The sequence below is a fragment of the Protopterus annectens genome, chromosome 9.part0, assembly GCF_019279795.1.
Source record: "Protopterus annectens isolate FY-2018-M chromosome 9.part0, PAN1.0, whole genome shotgun sequence".
NCBI classification, from domain to species: Eukaryota; Metazoa; Chordata; order Ceratodontiformes; family Protopteridae; genus Protopterus; species Protopterus annectens.
Window position 1 is genome coordinate 226,061,415 of NC_056743.1, and position 25,593 is coordinate 226,087,007.

The 25,593-nt window shown below is 39.6% G+C and overlaps 1 protein-coding gene across 1 annotated transcript in view; it reads right to left on the bottom strand.

Annotated features, from left to right (window-relative positions):
- Positions 1–25,593, bottom strand: part of PDE3B (phosphodiesterase 3B) — a 1,918,808-nt gene that overhangs the window by 555,235 nt on the left and 1,337,980 nt on the right. Inside the window, exon 8 of the mRNA XM_044082789.1 lies at positions 11,109–11,251. Coding sequence (XP_043938724.1) covers positions 11,109–11,251 — 143 coding nt within the window. The remainder of the gene's footprint in view (positions 1–11,108; positions 11,252–25,593) is intronic.

Sequence of the window (25,593 nt, forward strand, 5' to 3'; positions counted from 1 at the left end):
AATCTTGCTTTTTTCCCACTTTTCTGAGATTTAAAAAAGTTCAAGTTATAGGCTTGCTGTTCTTGAACTGCTTTGTAAGTTTCTGTGAGGCCATTTTTGCTTGGGCTAAAGGAAAGTCTCTCTGTTGATCAGTGGCAGTGAAAAACATTGAGCTGCTTCCCTGCCCCCCCGTGGGAGTGGTTACTGACTTGAAACTGTAGTTTTATTGGCTGTTTTGGGTCAATTCCTGGCTCTTTCCAGCCCCTGCTATCAAACACGCTTTAGAGTGCTTTAGCACGATTTAGCGCTGAGTTGCCACTAGAGCAGCATCGGGCAGCGCCAGTTTAACAAGGTTAAACTTTTTCTGGCTCCATAAAGTCTGTTCTTCATTTTTTCCCTTAGAACTGCTCTACTAGTAATCTAAACAGTATATCCCTTAACTAAAAAGCGCAGCACTTGTTCCTAAAAGCTTTTACTTGTCTTAAAAGCATGTTCTTTTCAGGTTTAGCAATTCTGTATTATACAAAGTCCCTCACTAGCAAAACCCCCACCAGGAGTACCTACTTCCTTACTAAGTCCTCTCTTATTCAGTTACACCCCTAACTTCTAAATTTCTCTAGCATGTCGAAGGGCCAGATGCTGGCGTCCTCTCCTGTCCAGTTGGTGAATTTGGGAATATTGAGGCAATGTTACAATTGCCTCACGTACACTGGCAACCCTCTCCTCCTCCCACATAACACAAATACTTGCGAGAGATGCAGCTATTTAACCAAACTGGAGGCTGAGCTCTCTCAACTCAGGACTGACAAGACCAGACAGAAGGAGAAGGCAACTACACACACCACAAAACCAGTCTCACATAAAGCTATCACAACAATGAATCAAACACATAAACACACAAAGTCATACTCGGAGGCTCTGAGGAAAAATTTACCTAAAGAGCAGAGGCCTCCAAAGCAGACATCCAAGCAATTGCCACCTCATGACATACCACAGGCAACACATAAACCACAAAATCAGTATGCAAAGCAGTCAGTGCCCTTAAGGTCAAATACAACACCAAACATACTTGTCATAGGTGACTCCATAGTCAGACACACTGATGTCCCACTCCCCAGGCTGAACAAGGAGAGAGTCACAGTAAGCTGCCTATCGGGCACTAGAATCCGCCACATAACACAAGCACTCGGGTCACTCCACAGCAAGTACAAATATGACACAGTCATTGTCCATGCTGGTGTGAACGACCTGAGACATACCTCCCTGGACTACATGAAAAGAGACATACAGGAGCTCTCTGATTATGTAGCCCAGGCAGGTATGACCCTGACCCTGAGCAGTATCCTTCCTTCACCAAGAATGCCACAACATAGAGACAAGATGATCAGCTTTAACAATTGGCTTAATTTCTGGTATCATTCAAAGGGGATCCAGTGTCTGTCTGCCTGGGATGACATGCTTGACAAGCCACGCTGCTTCGCAAGGGACGGCTTGCACCCGTCACCCCTGGGATTCCAGATATTGGCTAAGGCTCTTGCCACCCCCATAGTGCCTTTTTTAGGCAAGGCTCAAATTCTAAACCTACCACCCTAGAAAACAAAAATGGGAAGAAACTAATGGTAATGCTGCTCAATGCCAGAAGTCTAAATCTCAAAATGCACGCTCTCGAGGCCCTACTCAGTATGGAGAACATCGATGTCTGTGCTGTGACTGAAACCTGGTTCAAGGCTCCTGAGAGCACCCCGGCACTATCAGGTTTTACCTCATATCATGCGCTCCGGCCCCAAAACCCGGATCACACCACAAAAGGAGGGGGTGTATCCATATTCATCAAGGATACCCACACCTCCAGGTTGGTGGCAATGCACGAAGCATCGGAAACCATCCAGGTGCAATTAACCATAGGCAAAACTGCTCTACAATTTGTAGCATGCTACAGGCCACCCTCTCAAACTCAGGAACCCCACACAGCCTTCCTGAAGACACTGGAGGGTATAAATGTATCTCCAAACACCATTATATTGGGTGACTTCAACTACCTGAATATAGACTGGGAACATTACTCAAGCCCCAACTTTTTAGCCCAAAGGTTCCTGGAGTTCATAAATTCAAATGCCATGGAACAACTAGTCACCGTTCCCACAAGAGGAGAAAATATACTAGATCTCATCATCACAAACATGGGGACAAAATGCTCCACACGGAAGTATATCCCTCATTGGTGAGATCAGATCACAAACTTATCTCACTGGAAATCCACATCCCGCCCCCACCCCAAACAAAAAAGACCACAGTGAAGAACTTCTCTAAAGCAAACTTCACACTACTCAAGACTGGTGTGGTATCCTTCAAGGCCCCCGAGCCAGTGGAAACCACAACCCAAGCTGCGGAAGCCCTTACAAATGCCTTCTACGAACACCTCCAGGACTGCACGGATCAGGCAATCCCTAATAAAACCAAGACTCTTTCCACCAAGGGCAAACGTCCAGTCTGGTGGACCCCAGCCATAAACAAACTTTACAATAAGAGGAGAAAGCTGTTACATGATAGAGCAAAATCCATAAAAGAGAAGACACCCTTGATCATTATTAGTAAAAAGATACGAGCACTCATAAAATCATCCAAGGCCAAATTTGAGAGAAAAATTGCAATAGATTCAAAAGACAATCATAAGGCCTTCTTCAGCTATGTTAGAAACCTGGGTGGAAACTACCAGATATGCGCAGAATTAGTCCAAAATGATACAAAAATCACTGAACCCACAGACATTGCCAACATACTGGCAGACAGGTTCAGTGCAAACTTCACCCCTCTCCCCAAAAGGAGAGATAACTATCCCAGCGGAGTGTAGCCTCCCAGACATCTCTAATGCGCAGGTGAAAGCTGCTCTCTCTAAAGCTAAAAACACAGCATCAATGGGACCGGATGGTGTCCCCGGCTGTGTGCTACACGAACTCAACAAGGAACTAAACCTGCATATAAGGCAGCTGTTTAATCTTAGCCTTACCACAGGATACGTGCCCAAGGAGTGGCGTACGGCAACTGTGGTCCCACTACACAAAGGCGGTACCACTACGGACCCTGGAAATTACTGCCCCATAAGCTTAACAAGCCTGGTTTGTAAAGCTATGGAGAGGATCATAATGGAACTCATAAACAAAGACATAGGGGACTTGCAGACATTGGACCCGACCCAGTTTGGCTTTGTCAAGGGCAGATCATGCCTTTTGAACTTGGTCGACTTCTTCGAAACAGTCACCAAGGCCATTGATGAGGGAAAGGCAGTCCATACAGCCTACCTTGACCTTGCAAAAGCTTTCGACACAATACCCCACTCCGGTATTATAGAGAAACTTACCAGCTTAAATGTAAACCCATATGTCACAAGATGGGTTGCAAACTGGCTTAAAGGACAGAACCCACAGGGTTAGAGTTGCTGGCGCCATGTCAGACTCCAAGCCGGTCACAAGTGGGGTCCCACAGGGCTCAGTCCTTGGCCCCCTGTTGTTCGGCATCTACTTCTCAGAAGTACAGGCAAACATAGGAGGACTATGGCTGACAAAGTTTGCAGATGACTGCAAACTGGGCGCCATAGTGGAAAGTACATCGGACACAGATATCCTTTAGAGGGGTCTCACGGAAACTGATAACTGGTGCCAGAGCCATGGCCTGAAGTTAAATGCCAAAAAATATATAGTCATACCCTTCGGGAAAAACAAGGTAACCCCAAGCTACCATATAGGTGGCAATCCATTAAGCACAGAAGAGGTTATCAGGGACCTGGGGACCCAGGTTGACAGTGGCCTTTCTTTTGACACTCACATTGCTAAAGTGGTTAGAAAGACCTTCTACATTGCCCACCTGATCATGAAGGGATTCACATCCAGATCAAGTGAGGTCATTGTTCCCCTGTACTCTTCACTTATCAGACCAATGATAGAGTACAATGCCCCATTCGGGATGTATCTCACCCGACACCTGCAGCAATTGGAGAGACCCCAAAAGTTCCTCACCAAAAGGATAAAGGGACTCCAAAATCTGTCATATGCTGCCAGACTGAAGAAACTCCAGCTCTATTCAGTCGCATACCGCCTGCTCAGAGGTGACCTGTGCCTGACATACAAGGCCATGTCCAACCCGGAATTAATGGACATGCTCCACCTCAAAAAATCCAAATCTACCAGATCCACTAGAGCAAGCGACTTAAACCTTAGCACGGATATAAATAGGACATGCTGGAGGGATAGATTTGTCACCCAGAGACTCCCTATGCTGTGGAATAGAATCCCAGTCCATGTGAGGCAGAGCACCTCGCTGGCTCTGTTCAAGAGAAATCTTGACCGGTGGATGGGAGATCGTAGGTTTACCCCGGGAATCATCTCTGTGTCACTGCTGGATAGAGGCACAACAAACTAATGGGCACAGTATTTTTTAACATAAGGGGTGGCGTAAGCCACAAAACTTTGTGCTAGGCTTATAAATGCCTTAAGGCAGATAGCCTAGTATAAACCTATGAACCTAAATTACAGTTTGCATAACAGCTCTCTCAGCCAAAATAGATTCCTGAAATTTTGAAAAAATACTAAATAAGCAAGGCATCTAAAAATGTAAAAATGTGGATACCCTGTAACCTGCATTGAGCTATGAGAATTGATAAGTATGCAGAAAATAAGCAGAAAGTGCCATTAAATTTTTGAAGTGTTTTAAAGGTCACTTTATCACACAAAACACATGAAAAAGCAGTATGAAACACTTTGCCAACCCTGAAAATTAAAATGAACACAATTATCACCACAGAAACAATGGTTTTCAATTACTTTAAATAGCTTTTAAAACAGACAGGAAAACAGTGCACTCCTGTTTTAAAATATAGTTAAGTGTCATGACAGTCCATTAAATCACAATCCCCTAGTTTAAAAATAACTTTCCTAAACAGAAAAGAATAACGAAACAATGATTTTTAAAATGTGGAAGTTTTTTCCCTAAAGGAAACTTATCCGGTCGGCAATGGATCAGCACAGGCAGACAGTCGATCTTCATAGGCAGAAAAGCTCTGAAGGACTTGGTATCCAAACCTGTCTTTTTATTCAACTCACCTCAAGCTGACTGAGTGCAGTGATGCCCTTCTCCACTACTCTCAGACAGGACTGGTACCTATTTATTTTAGTTTTTTATTTTGTTAACCAGGTTAAGAAAATTGGTCTTCACAGCCTGGGCATCAGGACACACAAAAAAGTATAAATTACACACCAACATTGTTAAGGTGTAAGAAATGCTGCAAGTTTTGCTAAAACAAATGCATTAACAGATCCACCTGTCTATCCTAAAATGGATTTTGTTGCAACATAAAAAGAAATGAAAAACATACAAATATGTTATTCACAACAAGCCTATGGGCTAGGCTTGTAAAGGCTCCAGGGCCATTAGCCTAGTACAGACCTATAAACCTATATACAAAATGTATACACAATGTTACTGTACTTCCAGTACATATGAAAAGTTTCAGGGCAGATGAAACCATTACCTTTAACACTAGCATTATAAGGAATCAAACTGACATTAATTTGATTTTCCTTAAAGGTAAAGAAGTTTTGTTTACTTCTGATGTACTCTGGTAGGCTAATTCAACTCACAACCCCATAACTAGGTTAAATGTGGGATGTCTCAAACTGAAGGAATCCTGGTCAGCAGACTTAAGTGAATAGTGATGAATTGATAGTGACAGTTTTTGTGCAATGGGTGGGCATTAAGGTAAAGAAAGTTAAATGTGAAAACATACAAAGGCAATGGAGCTTTGGTTGTGACAAGTCAGTCATGCTCTCAGAGTTCTTATATGATGTTCTCTAGGGTATGATAGAGAAATGTATTTCTTTGACTTTAAAGAGTAATATGAAGTTGGTGCTGTCAGGAGAGTGAAAGGCCAGGACTAACAGTAAATATTTAATTTTTGTGATGAATACATTAAAGGAAAAGTCCACCTTCTCCTACAGTTTAACTCTGCTCTTAGGTTGCTTTTCTCCTTAAAACATGGTTCCAGTATTGTATGGGTATCAGAAACCTGCTTGTACTTTATAAAACTCTCACTTCCTTGCCTTAGAATCAAAGGAAGGGAAAAAAAACTCTTCTCACATAATTTGCAGATGAATTTGTCTATGCCTGCACGACATACCACAAACACAGAGAAATTTGTAGTCAAGCACTGCTAACAATCTTCTAAGGTTAATTGGTCCTGCTGATGTCAGGAGCTCAGCAGTTTCTGTAAAACAGACGAAAAGGTACAAAACTGTTTTCCATTGTCTATTGCAGAGAGGAAGAGAACTTACACTGAAAAACAGCTGCTTCCATTGTAGCCATGTTTTTCATAGCAAAACAGAACAATTAGATCAGTCAATGGTTCAAAGGCAGTTGTCTCCTCTTTTGACAAATTTACAGAAGCAGCATCACAGTATTAAAATACTAAGCTTTAAACGTTTGTTGTTTCTACTATTTTACATTTTAAGATGGCTTAAATGTAGTATTAAAGATGTCGGTGACATTTAGAGAAAAGTCAGAAAATATTTTTCTTATAATTCTTGTAAAGTGGAACCACATTTACCCAAGCGTGGAGTAATGGGCCTGTCAATTCATTCTGGATTACAAAAAGATACTTTGAACAAAGGCCTACAATTTAGCTTCCATTTTTTGTTGCAGGTGTACAACTCCTTAACATATTGTAAAACAAGCTCTAAGACATGCACAAATGACAGCCATTCAGGAAATAAAAGAAGCAGTCTTGTTATAGAAGGTATAGAAGACGACAGTGACTGACAATCCCATTACACATCAATGGCATAGGAACACACCACTGCTTCTTTATGTCTAGCATGTTTCATATAAAGCAGACATGAAATGGATTATGGGAAAGAGAAAGGCTTGAAGAAAAACAAGATTATGTTGATAAGTAAAGCCCCACTGGCAGCCATTTTGCAGAAAGCATTAAAATTATATAAGCAGCATATAGAGTGATTCTGAGGTGTTATGATACCACAGAAAACAAGATAGAGTGGAAAATATATTTTTTTTAGTTCTAAGGTGTTGTTTTCCTTTAACATCCATCACTTTACAACTAGATATGTTAAACGACTTAGTCAATTTATAATGAAAATTAAGCTGTTTCAGCACTTTTCTGACTACAGCATTTGTGTTTAAATGCAACCTATGATTTATGTCACAGATCTAAACATTTAAAGTAGAACACAAGGCCTATCAGTCTGACGAATGTCTTTAGCTGATCAGTCAATCTGCCTACATCAGTTTTTGGGAAGACCTAAGCTACACAGTGGCAGACTTAACTGAATTAAGAAAAAGATTAATATCCATGTTCCAGGTGCAAACACGGTTAAAGTTTTCCTGAAGCACCCTCTAAATATCTGTTGACGTTTTGGTCTCCTTTAGAAGAACTGGGTCATCTGCCTACTGGGTGATATCTAGGCATGGAAAAACAAGATTAAGTTCACTAATGAAAAGGGAAAATAAAAAGAAGTTAAAAACAGACTAGTACCACAAAGTGCAAAATTACTTTTACATCCTCCATTATTAGTCAAAGTTCCTTCTATGCATCTGAATTTATTTCACTTCCTAACTCTGCAAAGTGACTCCCTCCATCCACCTTACTGCTACATACTGCTGTCTGCCTTCTTTTTAATTCTTACTTATCCTTTAACAGGTACTTGGCTGTTTTCCCCTTTCCCCATTCTATAAACATCACTGTACAGTTCTTACATTCCTTAACTGGCTAAAACCCACCCCAAAACTCAACCACTTACAACTGACAATGGTCCATAAAATTATCTATAACTCTGAATCCTGTCCTGCCATACATTCCTTACTCCAAACATATATACCAAATTGAGCTCTATGCTCTGAGAACAAACTCCTAACTCTTTATAAACCAAACAAAACTGCTAGACAATTTTTATACTTGCACTTAGTTACCAAATTATGGAACGTACTACCCTTAGACATTAGAACTACCCTAAACCTCAAAAAGTTAAAATTCAAACTACAGGAACATCTATTAAGGGCACGTACCTGTCTCTGTTCAATCTAGCTAACCTTCCACTCACCCTGCACCCACTCTACCAGCTTTCTGTCCCTACCCCTATTCTTCTTTCTCTTTCTATATTTACCCCAGCTTTCCTTCCTCCGCCTACCTCTTCTCTTTCTCCTTAATACCTTCGTCTCTTCACTCAGCAGAATCCATCTTATACCATTCTTAACAAGCCTGTACATTTATATTACATACTTAACTATGTAATGTTCTACCTTTACTCCTATACTTTCTCTCCTATTAATACTTTCTACAATTTGACTACTAATACTAGCACTTTTTCACCTTATCTTTTTTCACTAAAGCTTACACTATACAAAGCCTAAATGATCCTGGGCACCTTTAAAAAAAAGGAGCACACTTTTCAAACTTTGTTTCTATTATACAAAACAAGTCTGTTCACATATATGAAAACTATAGAAAAAGATAAACATATAAATCTCAAGCAGTCATGAAAATGACCCTTGGCACCTTTAAAAAAAAAAAAGAAACACTCTTTTCAAATTTCGTATTATACAAAACAAGTCTGTTCACAAATATGAAAACTGTAGAATAAGATAAACACATAAATCTCAAGCAGTCATGGAAAAGTCTGTACAAAATGAATCATATGTGCTCCTTTCAAATATAAAGCTTATATCCTCGGGCGTTCCTTCGTTGAAGGTTGTGCATTAGGCCCGGCAAGCCAGCATGTAAAACTCTACTGCCAATCATTAGCGGACCGGAGTTCCGCTGTGGCGACCCCTAACCGGGAAAAGCTGAAAGACACAAACAAACAAACAAACAATCCTCTCTCCACTTCACTATGTAAATGAGAATATTCTAGGTACCTTATAAATCTTGGCCCCCTTCTTATCACTATGTAAATGGGAATATTTTGTGTACTTCAGGAATTTTACATACCTCTATTATTAAACAGAAGTCTTCCTACAGAAAACTTTACTCCACTAATGCAAACCAATGTCTGTTAACATCAACGAGAACTGTATTACAATATAAACTTATACATCTCAGGCATTCTTGTAAAAGTCTGCAAACAATGAACCATATGTCCACAAATTAGATGCTTATTTTTGTATGCTTCTCCTTATGTTACTACGTAAACAACAATATTTTATGTATGGTCTTCTTTCATCTTATCAGTATTGTTTATTTGTATCACTACTGGTATTTTTTTTTTTTTGCCAGTTATCTTTTTCTTAGCTATATTTTTGGAGCTTTCTTCCATGGGCCTCTGCTGAAAATAGGTTTCCTGCCAAGTCGGACATTCCTGGTAAATAAATGTCAAATAAGTAAAAGTAAAACAAAAATGTTATACCACCCTTTATAGAACCCTTGATTTATTTACTTGTTTACCAAAAAGTATATTTGGGCAGGGATCTCATTTAATTGGGGTCTTGGGAAGAAAAGCTGCATCAGCCTCATAGAAATACTTAAACAGACATCACATGCATATAGTCCTTACAAACTGAAACATTCCAGCTTTGAAAATGAAACATTAAGTAAAGAATACTTAAGCTGAAACATAATTTACATTACAGCAATAAAGAATTGCAAACATGTGATATGTAAAGATAACTGGCAGTGCAAAATACAGTATTACATCTAATACAGAAAGTGAGAGAAATAAGTTGAACATACAGGATTAGTAAGAATAATAATAAAAAAGTATGATAGTTTTAGATTTTAAATTATATGTATACTTCACCACACTCGAAACACATTTTCCTTATGTACCAGGAATATTTTATCTTCACTTTGTATGTCACCATGCCTAGCTACTCCTTTTGTTCATTTTCATTCTAAGTTAAGAACAGCTCATTCTCCTGATCTTACCAATTTTTTTCAGAATCTTGCATGCCCTTGCAAGTCTCTCTACACCTATCATTCACTAAATGGCCTTTCTGTATATTCTTTCTGCAGTTCCTGTTATCTCCCGTTTTACCTTTACTTCTTTCCTCTAAATGGTCTGCTAACTTCTGTTAAATTACATCATCATCATTCATTCCCCTTGACATTCACCTCACATTAAATACCAAATTATAGCAACTCAAATCTGGAGCTACTAATCCATGTGATTAATTAACTTTGTTAGCCTGGCCCTCCTGTACACATCCTCCTCTTCTTCATTCACTTATCCTGCACAATATATCTGAGAAACATCTCCTCAAAATAGGATCTATGGCAAAATTGTAATTTTGACTATCTATTTCATCTTAAAGGGATTCCACCCACATGCTCCAGTAATTTGGGTCAAAAACTGCTATTTTAAATGTCTTATGATTTACCAGCATCATCATCATTTTTCTAGAACCCTGTAGCATAAACCTTAGGTGCTTCACCATTTTACTGCCACTGTTAGAGGTAACAACTTGTTCTCAACTCTCCTCAATACTTACCTATCCACACCATCAGTATCCAAAGTTTTCCTAGAATGAAAAATTACTTGACATCTTCCTGAAAATATGACATTCTTTGGCAAGTCCCAGTAAAATTGCTCCTACATTTCAAGTATCCAATGTAAAGTCGACTGCAAAAGAAATACCCTCTCCTCTCCCTTCTTTTCCAATTATGCCCTTACTACTACTAGTTAATCGGTCTATCCTTGTATCTTTCAATTAATTACAAACATATATGACATACAAGGGTCACAGATAAGCATCCTTTATACACAAACAAGCACTTGAGCTCAAACACCAAAAACTCTGCAGCCGTGCCAGTTCTCAGATGATGTTCAGGTACTGGGGAAAACAAAATGATGGCCCTTGTTTTTAGCCACTGCCAAAACTTCTGCTCCTGCAGATCAACTGCCAGTAACATAACTTAGATTTTGTCAAATCCAACAAAAATGACAAAAACAGAACTTTGCAAATCTGTTTTTAACTGATGCATAAATCTACAATAACAGAGAAAAAAATCATTCAGGTTAGATGAACATCCTATTACAAAAAGAGATATTCATGGCAGCAGTAAAAAAATCACACAAAAACAACTGTTGATATATGAAGTCTAAATGCAGTTCAGTTAACAGCCTTCTTACCTCATGTAGTTTAGTTCTGTGCTCCTGATCTGTCTGTAACACATTTGTTACTCTCCCTGTAGAATCTTTTGCTTCTTTTACTTCATGCTGTGTGCTGGAATCTTTGTGAGAGGCATGGCTACTTGTATTTTCAAGATTTTCCCCTTTAAAGAAACAAAATGAATTTAAAAGATTTCCAGTTGTCACTTCACAAAATACACCGAAGTAAGTACCAAGAGGTAGACGTTACATAAAATGTCACTAAATATAGAATTTTTCTATATGCGCTATAAATCTTAGCAAACACAATGTTTTTTTTTTGTTTTTTTTTTTACTTAAGGCACATAATTTAAGTTACACAAATTCATAGACAGATTTATTATTTATTAGGATGTAAAAATACCCATAGTTATATGTCTTTTATTTGCATCAAATACCTTAAGATAAAAAAAAAAAAAAAAAATTTGTGCGATCTGACTCCACCTGAATACAGTCATTCCTAGCAGGCAGTATGGTAAAGAAATGATCCAGTCATGTCTTGTGTCATCTGTGTGTGATGTACAACACAATTCTCTTTGACTACTTTAACTTTTAAATTTATACATTTGCAGTGGCAGATACAGAAAGTACAGTTGTGTACACTTACCATAAATGTAGGTGTTCGAGTGTATTCACTGTTGCAGTCATCACATTTGGGTTATCTGCCTGCAGGTAAGCTCTCAGCCGGCCTGAATACCAGAGTCTTGGATTTCTACGTCGGATGCTCTCTCTTCTTCCATGATGTCAGGTCATCAGGGGTATAAAACATGCAGCCAATGCCATTACATCAGTTTTTCTTGCCCCAGATGTCAGGTGCCCCCACAATGGGAAGTGATTATATGTTATGGTACACTTCCATCAAAAAGCAAATACACCAGAAATGTTAAATGCACCAAACAAGAAGGAAAGGTAGAGCCAAGAGAAGTCAAGGGACTGGAGGGAGGGTAACCAGGACTGCAACAGTGAATACACTCGAACATCTACATTTATGGTAAGTGTACACAACTGTACTATGTTCTTCATGTTTCACTGTTGCAGTTATCACATTTGGGTTGATTCCCACAGCTGAGGAAGGAAGGAGAGAGCATTAGGGCCAGCTATTAAGCCCTGCAAGACTGCAGTGGCAAAACCAGCTCTGGATTTAGAAAAAAAAGCATGTGGTAATGCTTGGTGAAAGTATGTACGGAGCTACAGGTAGCAGCTTCTATGATGTCCTTGGTAGGGACTCCTCTGAGAAAGGCTGCAGAGGTAGATGTAGCTCTTGTGGAATGTGATCTTATCCCCTGTGGGGGAGGTTTTCCATGGTGTTTGTAGCAGAAATGAATGCAATGGGCTATCCATTTAGAAATGGTTTGCTTTGAAATGGCCTTCCCCTCTGCCCTGCAGCAAAGCCAACTAGCAGCTGTTCAGATTTTCTGAGAGGCTTAGTCCTGTCCAAATAAAATCTAAGTTGTCTGTGCAAGTCCAAAGAGTGCAGTATTCATTCTCCTTTGTTTTGTGGATTAGGGAAAAAAGTAGGCAAATGAATGGACTGATTTAGGGCCACACTAGACACCACCTTGGACATAAAGGAAGGATTGGTCCTGAGGAAAACCTTGTCTGCATGGAAGATAATGAAGGGTTCTACTGCCATGAGGGCCTGCAATTCAGACACTCTTCTTGCTGAAGTGATGGCTAGAAGGAAAGCTGTTTTCCAAGAAAGGAATTTCAACTCTGCAGTTGCAGCTGGCTCAAAGGGAGGGAGAGTGAGCTTTTCCAATACACAGTTAAGGTCCCAGGCTGGAATAGGGGCTCTCCTGGGGGGGGGGGTCCTAAATTTTTGGCCCCTCTAAGGAACTGCTTTATCAGGGGGTGAGAGAGGAGGGGTGGCTCAGTATTATAATGTGCTGAAATGGAAGAGGCATGAATTTTAATTGACGAGAAGGATAGGCCCTTGTGGAGCATTTCTGTTAAGTACTGAAGAATATGAGGTAAGCTGGGCACCGTTGTGCCCATCCCGAGTCTGGGTCCAGGAACAGTATCTTTTCCACTTTTCAGCATAGAATTTTCTAGTACTAGACCTCCTTGCCTCCAGAATGACATCCAGCACCTGCTTACTGACAGATGCTATTGGGGAGCTCAAGGAATTAGCCAGGCTGCAAGGTTCAGGGTTTGAAGCTGAGGGTGCAGAATCTGGCCTACCTGCTGGGACAGCAGGGAAGGGGTCTCACGCAGGTGCCATGGTTCCAGCAGTGTCATACTGCGCAAGGGGGGGGGGGTACCAGTGCTGGCCAGTCTGGTGCAATCAGTATTGTCCTTGGCTTGTCCTGTTGGATCTTTTGCAGAACCTTCGAGAGGAGAGGCGGGGGGGGGGGTAAGGCATAGACCGAGAAACTTTCCCAGGTAAAGGACAGGGCATCCACTTTCCAAGCTTGACTGTGGGAAGTCCTTATGCAGAATTTGTCCAATTGGTAGTTATGAGGGGAGGCAAACAGGTCTATCTCTGGAGTCCCCCATTTGTTCCTCAAGAGGTTGAATATTTTTGGTTCCAGTTTCCATTTGTGTGGGTCCATGATATTTCTGCTTAGGTAGTCTGCTAGTGAATTTAGCTTGCCTGGCAGGAATTGAGCTTATAAGTGCAATTGGTAGCTCAAGGCTGTGTTCCACAGAGCCATGGCTAGTCTGCACAGAGGGTATGATTGGGTTCCCCACTGCTTGTTTATGTACCACATAACTGTGGTGTTGTCTGTCTTTACCAATAATTGTCCTGGAAGAATGTGGTCTTTGAAGGCCATCAGGGAATTCTGTACAGCTAACATTTCTTTTTGGTTGATATGCAGGTGCATCTGTCTCGGGTTCCATTTGCCCTGAATGCACTGCCCTGCCAAGTGAGCCCCCCATGCATAGTCTGATACGTCTGTTGTTAGGGTTTGGGCAGCAGGGGGTAAAGTGAAAGGGAGCCCCTTGTTGTGGTAGCAGGTCTCTGCCCACCAAAGGAACTCTTGTCTTTATACAAGGAATGATAGAAATCATTGATTTCAGGTCCTGAGAATGTTGACACCATAGGCTTTTTAGATACCATTGTAGTTTCCCCATATGCTGTCTTACATATGGAATTAGTAGAATGCAAGATGCCATGAACCCCAGGGCTTGCAGAATTTTCCTTGCAGATTGCTGGGTCTTTGTGACCAGTAGCTTGAAGTAGGTTGTCAAACTTGTTTCTCTGGAGTGAGGAAAGCCATCTGGGAAGTTGTGTCCAAGCTTGCTGCCAAGAATACAATCTGTTGGCAGGGTACCAGGTGAGATTTCTTTTCGTTTATGGTGCACCCCAGTGAGGTCAGAAGTTTCTTTACGAATGTCAGATGTTTTGATAGCAAGTCCTGGCTTTCTGCCTGAATCAGACAATCATCAAAGTATGGGTATATCTGAATATTTCTCTGCCTGCAAAATGCAATGGCTGGAGCAAGACACTTTGTGAATACCCTGGGCGCAGTAGATAAGCCAAAGGGAAGTGCAGAGAACTGACAGTGCATGGAGCCTGCCCTGAAACGTAGGTATTTCCTGCAAGATTCCCTTATTGGAATGTGCAGGTAAGCTTCCTTTAAGTCTAAGGTTGCCAACCAGGCATATTTGCCTAGCATAGGAAGCAGCTGTTGAAGTGTTAGCATTTTGAATTTGGGGATTACCAGAAAGGTGTTTAGAATAGACAGGTCCAGGACAGGACGCCAGGAGCTGTCTTTTCTGGGTACCAGGAAAAGTCTTGAATAAAAACCTTGTCCCCTTTGTTCCACTGGGACAGGTTGAATACCTCTGATACGTAGAAGAGAGAGAACCTTCTGTTGGGCCTCCTCCCATTGATTTGGGGGTAGGCCTGGCCAACCATTTGGGGTTGGTAGTGTGTGGAAGTGGAATCTGTATCCATGGGAAACTATATTCAAACCCATTTGTCCTGGGTAATGAGTTCCCAGTTTTTTGCATGCAGGGCGAGTTTTCCCCCTAAGGGGGCAAGCAGTTGAGCAGGGCTTAGAAGGGTTAAGGTTAAGTCATTGTGCCATTTTTCCGTAGGGGGGTGGCTTACTACTCCCTGCTTTGGAAGTGGGAGCCCCCCACTGCTTAGGCCTGTGCGTAGCCTCAGACTGTAACCTAGGTGGTCTGCTGTTCCTGGGTTTGGAATGAGAAGGCCTGAAAGAGACTGGAAAGGACCAATTCTTTGAAGGCCAATGCCTACTAAATCTGGGAGGCTGTAATTGTAGGAAATCTTTAACAGTTTGCATAGATTTAGCTTTTTCCTCCATCCTTTTGAGGACTTTGTCTGCTTTGTTGCCAAACAGTCTCAGTTTAAGGGAGCATGCAGAAATTTAGCTTAAACATGATCTGGCAAGTTTTGCTCCTTAAGCCAAGCATGCCTTCGAAGTACAGACCCAGTGACAGCAGCCCTGCAAGATGCTTCTAAAGAGTCAAAACCACATTGCAAAATAAGTTTACCAACTTGTTTAGCAAAATGCATTAAATCCTGTAATTCTCTGTGTTCAGCAGTCAGGAATCAACATCATTTTCTGTTTAAGTAGTCCTATAATATGCTGCTGATACTTTAACATATGAAACTGGCAATTTAAAGCTCTAATGGCCAAAGTAGCAGAAGTGTATACCTTCTTACCCCATCTGTCCAAGGCTCTAGAATCTCTATCAGAAGGGGTAGAATTTTTGGCAGCAGTAGCCTTAATGCCTTTTGGTCCTTGGGAAATGGTCTCTGGATCCGCAGTAGGATTCTTGAAGAGGAACTTGTGAGAGTCAGGTACTCTGTAATACTGGTCAGGTTTTCTGGAAGCTGGAGGTAAAGTGTCTGGGGAAAGGCTAAATTCCAGAAAAGCATCATCTACAATGTCCAGAACAGGAGGGATAGCTAAAGACCTGTGTTGAGGAAGGAGCAAGAATTCCCTAAGCTTCTTTTTGGAGTTATTGCACAATGGGACCTACTACACTGAGCCAACAGATATAGACAACATACTGCCTGACAGATTCAGTGCCAACTTTAACCCCCCCCCCCCAAAGGCCCTATCACAATACCAGAAGAAAGCCTGACACCCACCACTTTTGTGGCACTGGTAAAAGCTGCATTGTCCAAAGCCAAGAATACAGCATCCATGGGACCTGATAATATCTCTGACTGTGTCCTACATGAACTACAAAATGAACTGGCACCACACCTGTGTGCCCTGTTCAATCACAGCCTTAAGATACGAAAAAAGATGGTCCAGATCCAACACATGAAAAACTTTAATTAATAAAATCAGTAAATTATAAAAACAGTACTTAGTGTTTTCATCTCATCTTAGGTGACTTCATCAGAATACAAAACAGTACATTACCTACCCAATTTAAATAGCCCACTTAAATGACATCACGGACTCTTAAACCAACCAAAATTATATTACAAAAGCACACAGGAAGTTTTAATATATATATATATATATATATATATATATATATATATATATATATATATAAATACCACTAACTTTAAATGTTAAAAAATGTTGAAAAATAAAGTGTTAAAAAATAAAAAAAATCCCTTATTAAAACCTGCTCTATTGATAGAAAGGTTATTGGATTTTAATCATAAAATATTAGCTCTTTCATTTAAAATAGGGGAAATAGATATACCATCATTTAATTCGGGGGGAACACTGCAGCCAATCTTCGCTGCCATTCAGTTTCTTTCTTTCGCAAATTATTTTTCCAATCACCTCCCCTTTGACCTAATTTAATTATATCTAGTAAACCAAACATGAATTTAGTAAAAGTAGTGCAAGTGATAGAATGTTTATACAGAGCGTTACTTTGCTTTTTATTTTTTTATATCATTCAAATGTTTATATATTCTGCACTTTAATGAATGCTCTGTTTTACCCACATAAAAAATGTGAACATACTGCTAAATAAACCACCCTACTTGTGCTACAATTTCCTTTTTTGAAATTTATTTCACTCTTTAAGCAATTGTTTAATACTATGGAATTCACCTTAATTATATACGAATACTGACTGCAACTACCACATGCCCTGGTTCCGTAATCTGTTTGCTTTCAATACCTCAAGCTTACATTCAAAAAGCTTCTTAAAATTTGCCCCAGTTTTGTTAACAAATCTAGGCCGTCCACCAACCTTCTCCAAAACTTCATTATTTGTCTTAAAAACATTCCAGTTACTTATCAGGGCCTTCTTTATTTTATTAGTAAGATGGTTAAATTGTAGTACATATGCTTATCACAACCATTTTGTATTTCATGTGACACACCCAGATTTGCACCTTTGTCCAAACCCACTCCTAAAAGGGGCTTATACTGAGTACCCCACTTTCCATGTACCTCACCAATAATCTCCTCAACACAACTCTTAAGGCCAATTGCGGCCGCAGGAGTATCCAAGACACAAGGCAGTATTTATTGATACTTGCATACATGTTACAGAAAAAACTTAACATTTAGTAAAGGACTCATGGGATTTTTTGGGTTTATAAAAAATGAGAAATGTGGGCGAGAGAATTGATTTTTTAACCATGAGATAGAAGAATTTGTATAATACTTAAATAATACCACAAATTTCTTTAAATTTACTTTTAAGTGTGCTAGGGAAGGAATTATTTGGATACCTTTATATCACATGGATAGGGTGGATTTAGGTCCAGGGTATATAGGAAAGACACTTTTTGTAATGCCTATTTGCATTTTGACAGTAACCACCCATTTAAGCAAAAAAAGAGCATAATAAAGGGACAAGCAATAAGAGTAGCTCATATGACATCACATTTTGAAGAAGTCATGTAGAACTTGATAAAATTTCTGTAATGTTCCAAGAAAGGGGGTACCCCAAGAGTTGCGTTGAGGAGATTATTGGTGAGGTACATGGAAAGTGGGGTACTCAGTATAAGCCCCTTTTAGGAGTGGGTTTGGACAAAGGTGCAAATCTGGGTGTGTCACATGAAATACAAAATGGTTATGATAGAGCATATGTACTACCATTTAACCATCTTACTAGTAAAATAAAGAAGGCCCTGATAAGTAACTGGAATGTTTTTAGAACAAATAATGAAGTCTTGGAGAAGGTTGGTGTGCGGCCTAGATTTGTTAACAAAACTGGGGCAAATTTTAAGAAGCTTTTTGAATGTAAGCTTGAGGTAAGAAAGCAAACAGATTAGGCCATTAGGCTACTACACACCTATGAACCACCCTGTTGTGCTACTAATGATGCTAACAGACTTGACATAAGCAGCACTAAGCAGCACTAAGCTTCTTTTCCCATGAAGCTCTCAGCTCCTTGTAAAATCCACTTGACACTCAACTTGATCTCTCAACTTTGCAGCACAAGAAATCTGGAAAACGTCAACATTTACTTGGTGGGGGGGGGGAGCAAAGGACCAATGCCAGGGGCACATTTTAAACATTGCTAGTATCATCTTAGAAAGTTGCTAGAATAAAATGTTTTGTGTTATCATGCGTTTCCTGAAAGATAGGAAGACTGAAACTTAAATGGCTATTATTATTTAGTGAATTCAGTTCTCACGGATTTGCCAGAAAATCACAAATTGTAAGAGGAACAAACCAAAAGTATGAGCCAAACATTCCAGATATTCTGTGAAAATCTGGACAGTTGAGAGCTATGGACTCAACTCTTTGAATCACAAGTGCTGGTATGGGTAGAGAATTCAGGCTCTTGTGCCTAAGGAACAGGGCTTGAGCCTGATTACTAACCACCAGGTATACCTAATTGGGACATTTTACACACACACAAACACACACAACCAACCTGAATAGCAGGAAAATAAAATTCCCCTTATTCGGAGAAGAGTAAAATATGTCTGTGCGAAAGGTGTGTGTGACTGGACCAGCTAAAAATGTTTTTTTTTTAATTACTCTGTTAAAGTAAATAAAAGTGCCACCTGGGGAGGACCCCCCCCCCCAGCTAAGCCACTGAACGTGACAAAGCAAGAGCACCTAAAATCTAACCATCATGGAAAACGCAAACACTGCTTGACTGTAGCACAAGTTGATTAGATTTTAGGACCCTTTGATGCTTAGTAATGCAATGGGGGCTTCAGCCTCTCCCAGCCCCCTAGCTCCCACCCCCGGCAAATTTGCCAGTGATTTTTTTTAACTGAACACAATTGTCCCTTTTGAGGGGTAAATCAGAAGCATTGTCTGGTTATTGTAACTGGCTTAGAGTCATACAGTAGACAAATGGAGATGGAAGGACTCGGGCTCTGCATCCTGGGGTACAAAAAGAAGTTCATTACCAGCTCAGAACCATAAACCTCAGCATTATCTACCCAATATTAGTCTAATGGCTATAAAGTTATACTGTGCCAGAAAATAAATGGGGAGTGAATCAAGGAGCCACTGATCAGCTGTTATGTCTTGCTTTAGTAAGCAGCAGAAAAAAACAGCAGTGTGAAGCTGCAAGCACAAGCCAGGAATAGAATCAATGGTCACTGAAGGGCCACACCTTCCAGCACTGCTATCAGGCTGTGCTATACTCTAACATAGTGAGTACAGCCACCTCCAAGAAAGCTCACGACGACAAGCATGGAAAACAGGCAGGAAGTGCCCCAGCCTGCCAATGCTACACATATCACACACTATATGTGTACATGCAAAGAAGCTTTTATCACGCTAGTCAGCACGTGTTGTACAGCAACACTTAGATGCAATAATGTGCAGTAATGCCTGTGTTCAGAAATCTGAGAACTCCAGCATGACAAAAGTAATACAATTTCAATAATAAAATACAAGATTTACACCTATCACTATACTGCACATTTATGTTTTTTCTACTAAACTGTGTCACTTAATTATACATCTTTTTTCATTCTATGTCTATAATTGATTAAACGATAGTCTATCACACTTCTTTTAATGTTTTTATACATTTTAAATCTATTTTTACACTCTGTGTAATTATTAACTGACTAATTATGTTTCACAGCAACTTTTCTAACTAATTTAACTTTATTTTTATATTTTTGGAGCCTTGCTCACCTGGGCCTCCACTGAAGAGAGGCTTTTTCTGCCTAAGTCGGACTAATGTGAACAAATGCAGAATGAATGAACAAAATTAATGAATGAATACATAAATAAAGATCCAGCAGTCCTTGACATGCGTCTTTGTACTGTAAATTATGATAAACGCAGCACTCCAAGATCCCTGTAATTTGTATTAATAACATAACTAACATTTCCCAGGACTCTCTAACAGAATATGTACATAACAGCATTGTCTTTAAAACCGCTATCAAAAAAGCTCTCTCGTACTAATACATTATCTTTCAAGCGCAAATGTATACGTTTTAAGGGCAACTCTAGGTAAGAAACCATATAAATTCACATAGCAAACTCTTCCCGTATTTTGAACATATCCGTTTATCTAAAGATATCTCGAGTTTTGCTACCTTCACTGACTGGCTCAAGGGAAGCTCATGAATATGGGGAAATAAAGATAACAGAATAATTTGTTGGTTTTAATTTACTATGCTGAATTGAACTTGACACAAAAAATGAGAAATTATTCAGGAAACTGTGAAGCCTTTTCAAGCTTAGGTGTGCACTATATGAAACATGCCCACCTGATTATGAAGGGATTCACATCCAGATCAAGGGAGGTCATTGTTCCCCTGTACTCTTCACTTATCAGACCAATGATTGAGTACAATGCCCCATTCGGAATGTATCTTACCCGACACCTGCAGCAATTGGAAAGACCCCAAAAGTTCCTCACCAAAAGGATAAAGGGGCTCAAAAATATGCCATATGCTGCCCGACTGAAGAAACTCCAGCTCTATTCAGTCGCATACCGTCTGCTCAGAGGTGACCTGTGCCTGACATACAAGGCCATGTCCAACCCGGAATTAATGGACATGCTCCACCTCAAAAGATCCAAATCCACCAGAGCCACAAGAGCAAGAGACTTAAACCTCAACACGGATATAAATAGGAAGTGCTGGAGGGACAGATTCATCACCCAGAGACTCCCTATGCTGTGGAACAGAATCCCGGTCCATGTGAGACAGAGCACCTCGCTGGCTCTGTTCAAGAGGAATCTTGACCAGTGGATGGGAGATCGTAGGTTTACCCCAAGGATCATCTCTGTATCACTGCTGGACAGAGGCATGGCAAACTAATGGGTATAGTATTCTTCAACCCAAGGGGTGGTGAAAGCCACACAACTCTGGCTAGGCTTATAAATGCCCTAGGGCAGATAGCCTAGTATGAACCTATGAACCTATGAAACAGGGATTTGTCAATGCTGACAGTTTAAAATGCAGCAATAGTGGTTATCGATGCATGGAAAATAAAACTACAATAAGTCAGTTGGCAAGCAAGCATTACGACTGCAATCCTTCAGTGCAATTTTCCATCCATACAAGTACACGTATACATACTGCCACAAGACAAGTTGAAGCAACAGTTTTTGCAACATTTATTTCTGCTAAATGTATTAAAACAAGATTAAACAAGTTGAATACTACATTCTGAAGCCTATTTATTCTCTTGACACACCCTTACATCCAAAAGCAACCCCCCCAAGTGTTATGTGTGATCTCTCAAAATGAAGGGAAATACACATACTAGTAAGCTGGTTATTTCTTGTCACTAGTTGACTCAAGAAATGTAAGGATGACAGATGTAATCCATTCTGCCTTTCTGAAAGCACACTTTAAATAAACTGCTTCATTTCAAAAATCCATCTGTCACTTAACAAATAATATACATGAAAATAATTTTTTATCACTGCATATAAAATAACATCTCACCGCAATAACAATCTATTAATGAAAGAGTCAACAGATAACCTAGAACAACACTTCTTCACCATTACTTACTTATGGACCTCTCCTCTAAGAAAAATGTCCTAAAGGGCAACAGCTCCACCTTTATCAGCACCAACAAATGCTATGATATTTATACACTTAAGTAATGTAAGGAATCTCTTTCCCAAGAGGCAAGGCTATCACCAACTCTCCTAAAAAATTGGGATGATCTGGCATATAACCCTCTTAAAACCATTTCTTGAAACATATACACTGAATTGGCATAAGAGTTTTGATGTTTTTTTTTTACTTTAAATGTACTTCCTAATACACGGAGCTTTGCTCCCTGGGCCTCCAATGAAAATGGGATAAACCCCAGTTGGAACTTCTGGTAAACAGCAAGAAATCAATAAAGTGGGACTTTCTAAATGTAAATGGGACCAGATTAAAATCAGAAAGTTTACCTGTTTTTGTCAGAATAAAAAATAAGTACATTCAGACTTCTTCAAAATTTCCTCAAGATCTGAAACAATCTAGTGGAAAGGCACAACATTACTCAATACAACACTTAAACCCTTATTAAGCAGACTATGGTACGAATCTGTTAAACAAGTTAAAAGCATTTATAACAAAATAATTAATATCCAAATTGTCATCTTGAGTTCAACACTTTGTAGTGCAAAGGCACAGTCTATTACAGAAATGTCTAGTTCATTTTTCCTCCACCCACTCCTGGTCCATTATGTTTTGAAGTGCACAACAACAGGAACAGCCCCTGCCCTCCGTCCTCTGCCATGGGATATCCTGTACTAGGAAGTACAGGCTTCCCTTACTGAAGATATTTCAGCTTTTTTTGAAAAAAATGTTTTAGACCACTATTAGTTGATATCTATTTTCGAATTAAGGATACCACCAAATTTTTACAACTTACATCAGAGGTAAAATTGGAATGGCAATGATATCTGTATGCACCCATCACACTAACATTATTTATGAGAGAGGACTACAAACCCATTAAGTACTGACTTGACACCATTGACTTATACATGTTTTTGCATTTAGGAATTTTCTTGTTTAACTCACTGAGCTAGCTCTAAATAAAAAAATATATTTTAGCAAACAAGTCCAAACCAGCCCAAGCGTTGGAAAATTGTAAAACACAAGTGCCCAATAGGAATGTAACTGGAATAAAAAGCTGAATCACGACAAAGTAAAATCCTCTTATTTAATACAAAATGGTGACCGCTTTCGCAATGGTGACCATTGCTTCATCAGACAATTCATTTAAAAAGTAATAACATAAAATAACATTTAAATACTTAATTCATTACAAAACAACCAATCCTAACACTCAAAATTAATTCAGCATTCAACAATAAATTGGTTACTATAATTACTTTTGCCCTTAATTAGTTACCAAAATCAAATAGGTTTTATTTAAAAGCCACATGCACAGAGTATAAAGGCATGGGCATATACATGAATATAAATAAAATATTAGCAAGAGTAGAAACTCGGTTAGTAAATGCATACAGCTTGCTTAATAATTGCATATATTTCCCATTTAATAAATGCTTGTGTTTATAAACAAACATAAAAAATATATATAAAATACAAACAGTAAACAAAAACACTTAATACACATTTTTGCTTTTTAAATGCATGTATTGTTCACTTAATAAATACATATATTTTAACGAATACATGTCTTTGTTTATATCTATACTAAAACCAGCTCCAAAGAACACTGCCATTTTAACCCAGAACCCTATATATATTTATGTATTGTAATCTTCTCGCATTACAGCAACACTTAATTGGATGGTAATGTTATTTTATCCTCCTGGATTTTAACACTGGCTTCAATGGAACACTTATCATTCAAACCCAAGCCTCTATGTGCTCCCTAAGCGCAAAATCCATTTTACTTCCATATTTTCAGTGATCTCATATTTGATTTTCAGTGATTTCATATTTTTATAGATTCAATACTACAGCCGACAATTCCAGTTCCTATTCCCTCCATAAGCAACACAGCATTTTGACAGAAATCTAATAATTTCTGTTAGTGTTGCTGCTGCCAAATGTTCCTCAGGAACCACTGCAGCTTCCTCATATGTAGCCTTGCCAAGAGTACACTGAAAATGACAGATGCAATACAGCCCGGCATTCTTAGAAATTCCTAGGCTGATGCAGAGTTCTTTACTTGTTATATTCCAGAACTAGGTAAAAAGGAATTCTACTTTTGTCTGAAGAAGAAGCACGTTCCCTTTTTGTAGTATCAAATAGGGCTTCTACAGACTTGACTGGCATCAACTTGGATTTTGACAAGCTAAGAGTGAAATCCAGGCTCTGAAGGCATTCCAGGGTGCAGGTCAAAGCCTTCTGCATCTCTTTCTGGGACTCTGAGCATGAATGAGGCAATCATCAAATACAGGTATATTCGAAAGCGCCCTTGGCCATGTAGAAGGGTATCACTGTCACCAGACATTCTGTAAACATTGGCACAGTAAAATACAAGTGCATGTAAGTAAACTGATTAACACTGCTCCTCCTGCTTTGAACCCGAGGAAGCATCTGTGATTTCTCTGAATGTAGGTGGGCATCTTTTAGATCAAGAGTCACAATCAGTACCTGGGGAGCCAGAATAGGCAACAGGGCCTAAAACATCAACATTTTTGAATTTTTGGACTCCTAAGAATTTATTTACCCTTGACAGGCCCAAAATGAGTCACAGATACCGACCTTTTCTTAGTACTAAAAATAGTTTTCCATAAAATCTTGTCTCTTCTGCTCCTTGGGAAAACTGCTCTATGGCCTTTGTGATGTCCTACGTTACAGGCAATATCAGATTTCCATTTTTTTTTCCAACAGCAGAGAATTCCCTGCATCCTGTGACCAATCTTGAACTGCATTCTGTAGCCTAGTTATATAATACTTACTGCCCATTTGGCGTTGATAGTGGCTACTCACTGCTGGACAGAACACAGAGAGCCAGTCTTCAATCTTTTGGGTGTGAGGGAGAAAAGCTGAGCGGATGTTTCTGTTGCTAGGGAAGGGCGAGATGGTATACACAGTCACTGTTATATTGCACTGCGGTTTTGGCTGTTTGCTGTTTCCTTGCTACAAGTACTAAAGCATTTACTTAGTAGAACAATTCATGAGGCACTTGGGAATGGGGGGGTGGAGGTGAAATAGCTGCTTAACTGATTCTACAGTACTGCACTTGTACTTCAGTTTCTTAAAAAATTTGTTCAAGATGCAGCTCCACGGAGTAGTTCCTTTTTAAATGGATGTAAGAAAACCTTACTCCGGCAGGCTCTGAAGCCTCAGCCAGGCATGCTTCCAGATTATAGTCCCCATACCAACAGCCCTAAATGCAGCATCTACAGGGTCACAGATAGTGCCATAGTTTTATCAGGTTACCATACGATAAGCACGCTGAACATTTTTGGAAAAAATGCTTACAATTTGTTTCATGAATACATGGTCCATAACTAGGGAAAATTAATTTTTATACAAAATGCAAATTTCTTTTGTTAAACTTTATCAATCGGCAACTACCTTTTTTCCCACTCTTACATAAGGTCAGGGTACAGTAAACTCTCAGTTAACCGGCACCCATGGGGATTGGTAGATGCCAGATAACTGTAGTTTCTGGTTGCTTGAGAGTTACTATTAAAA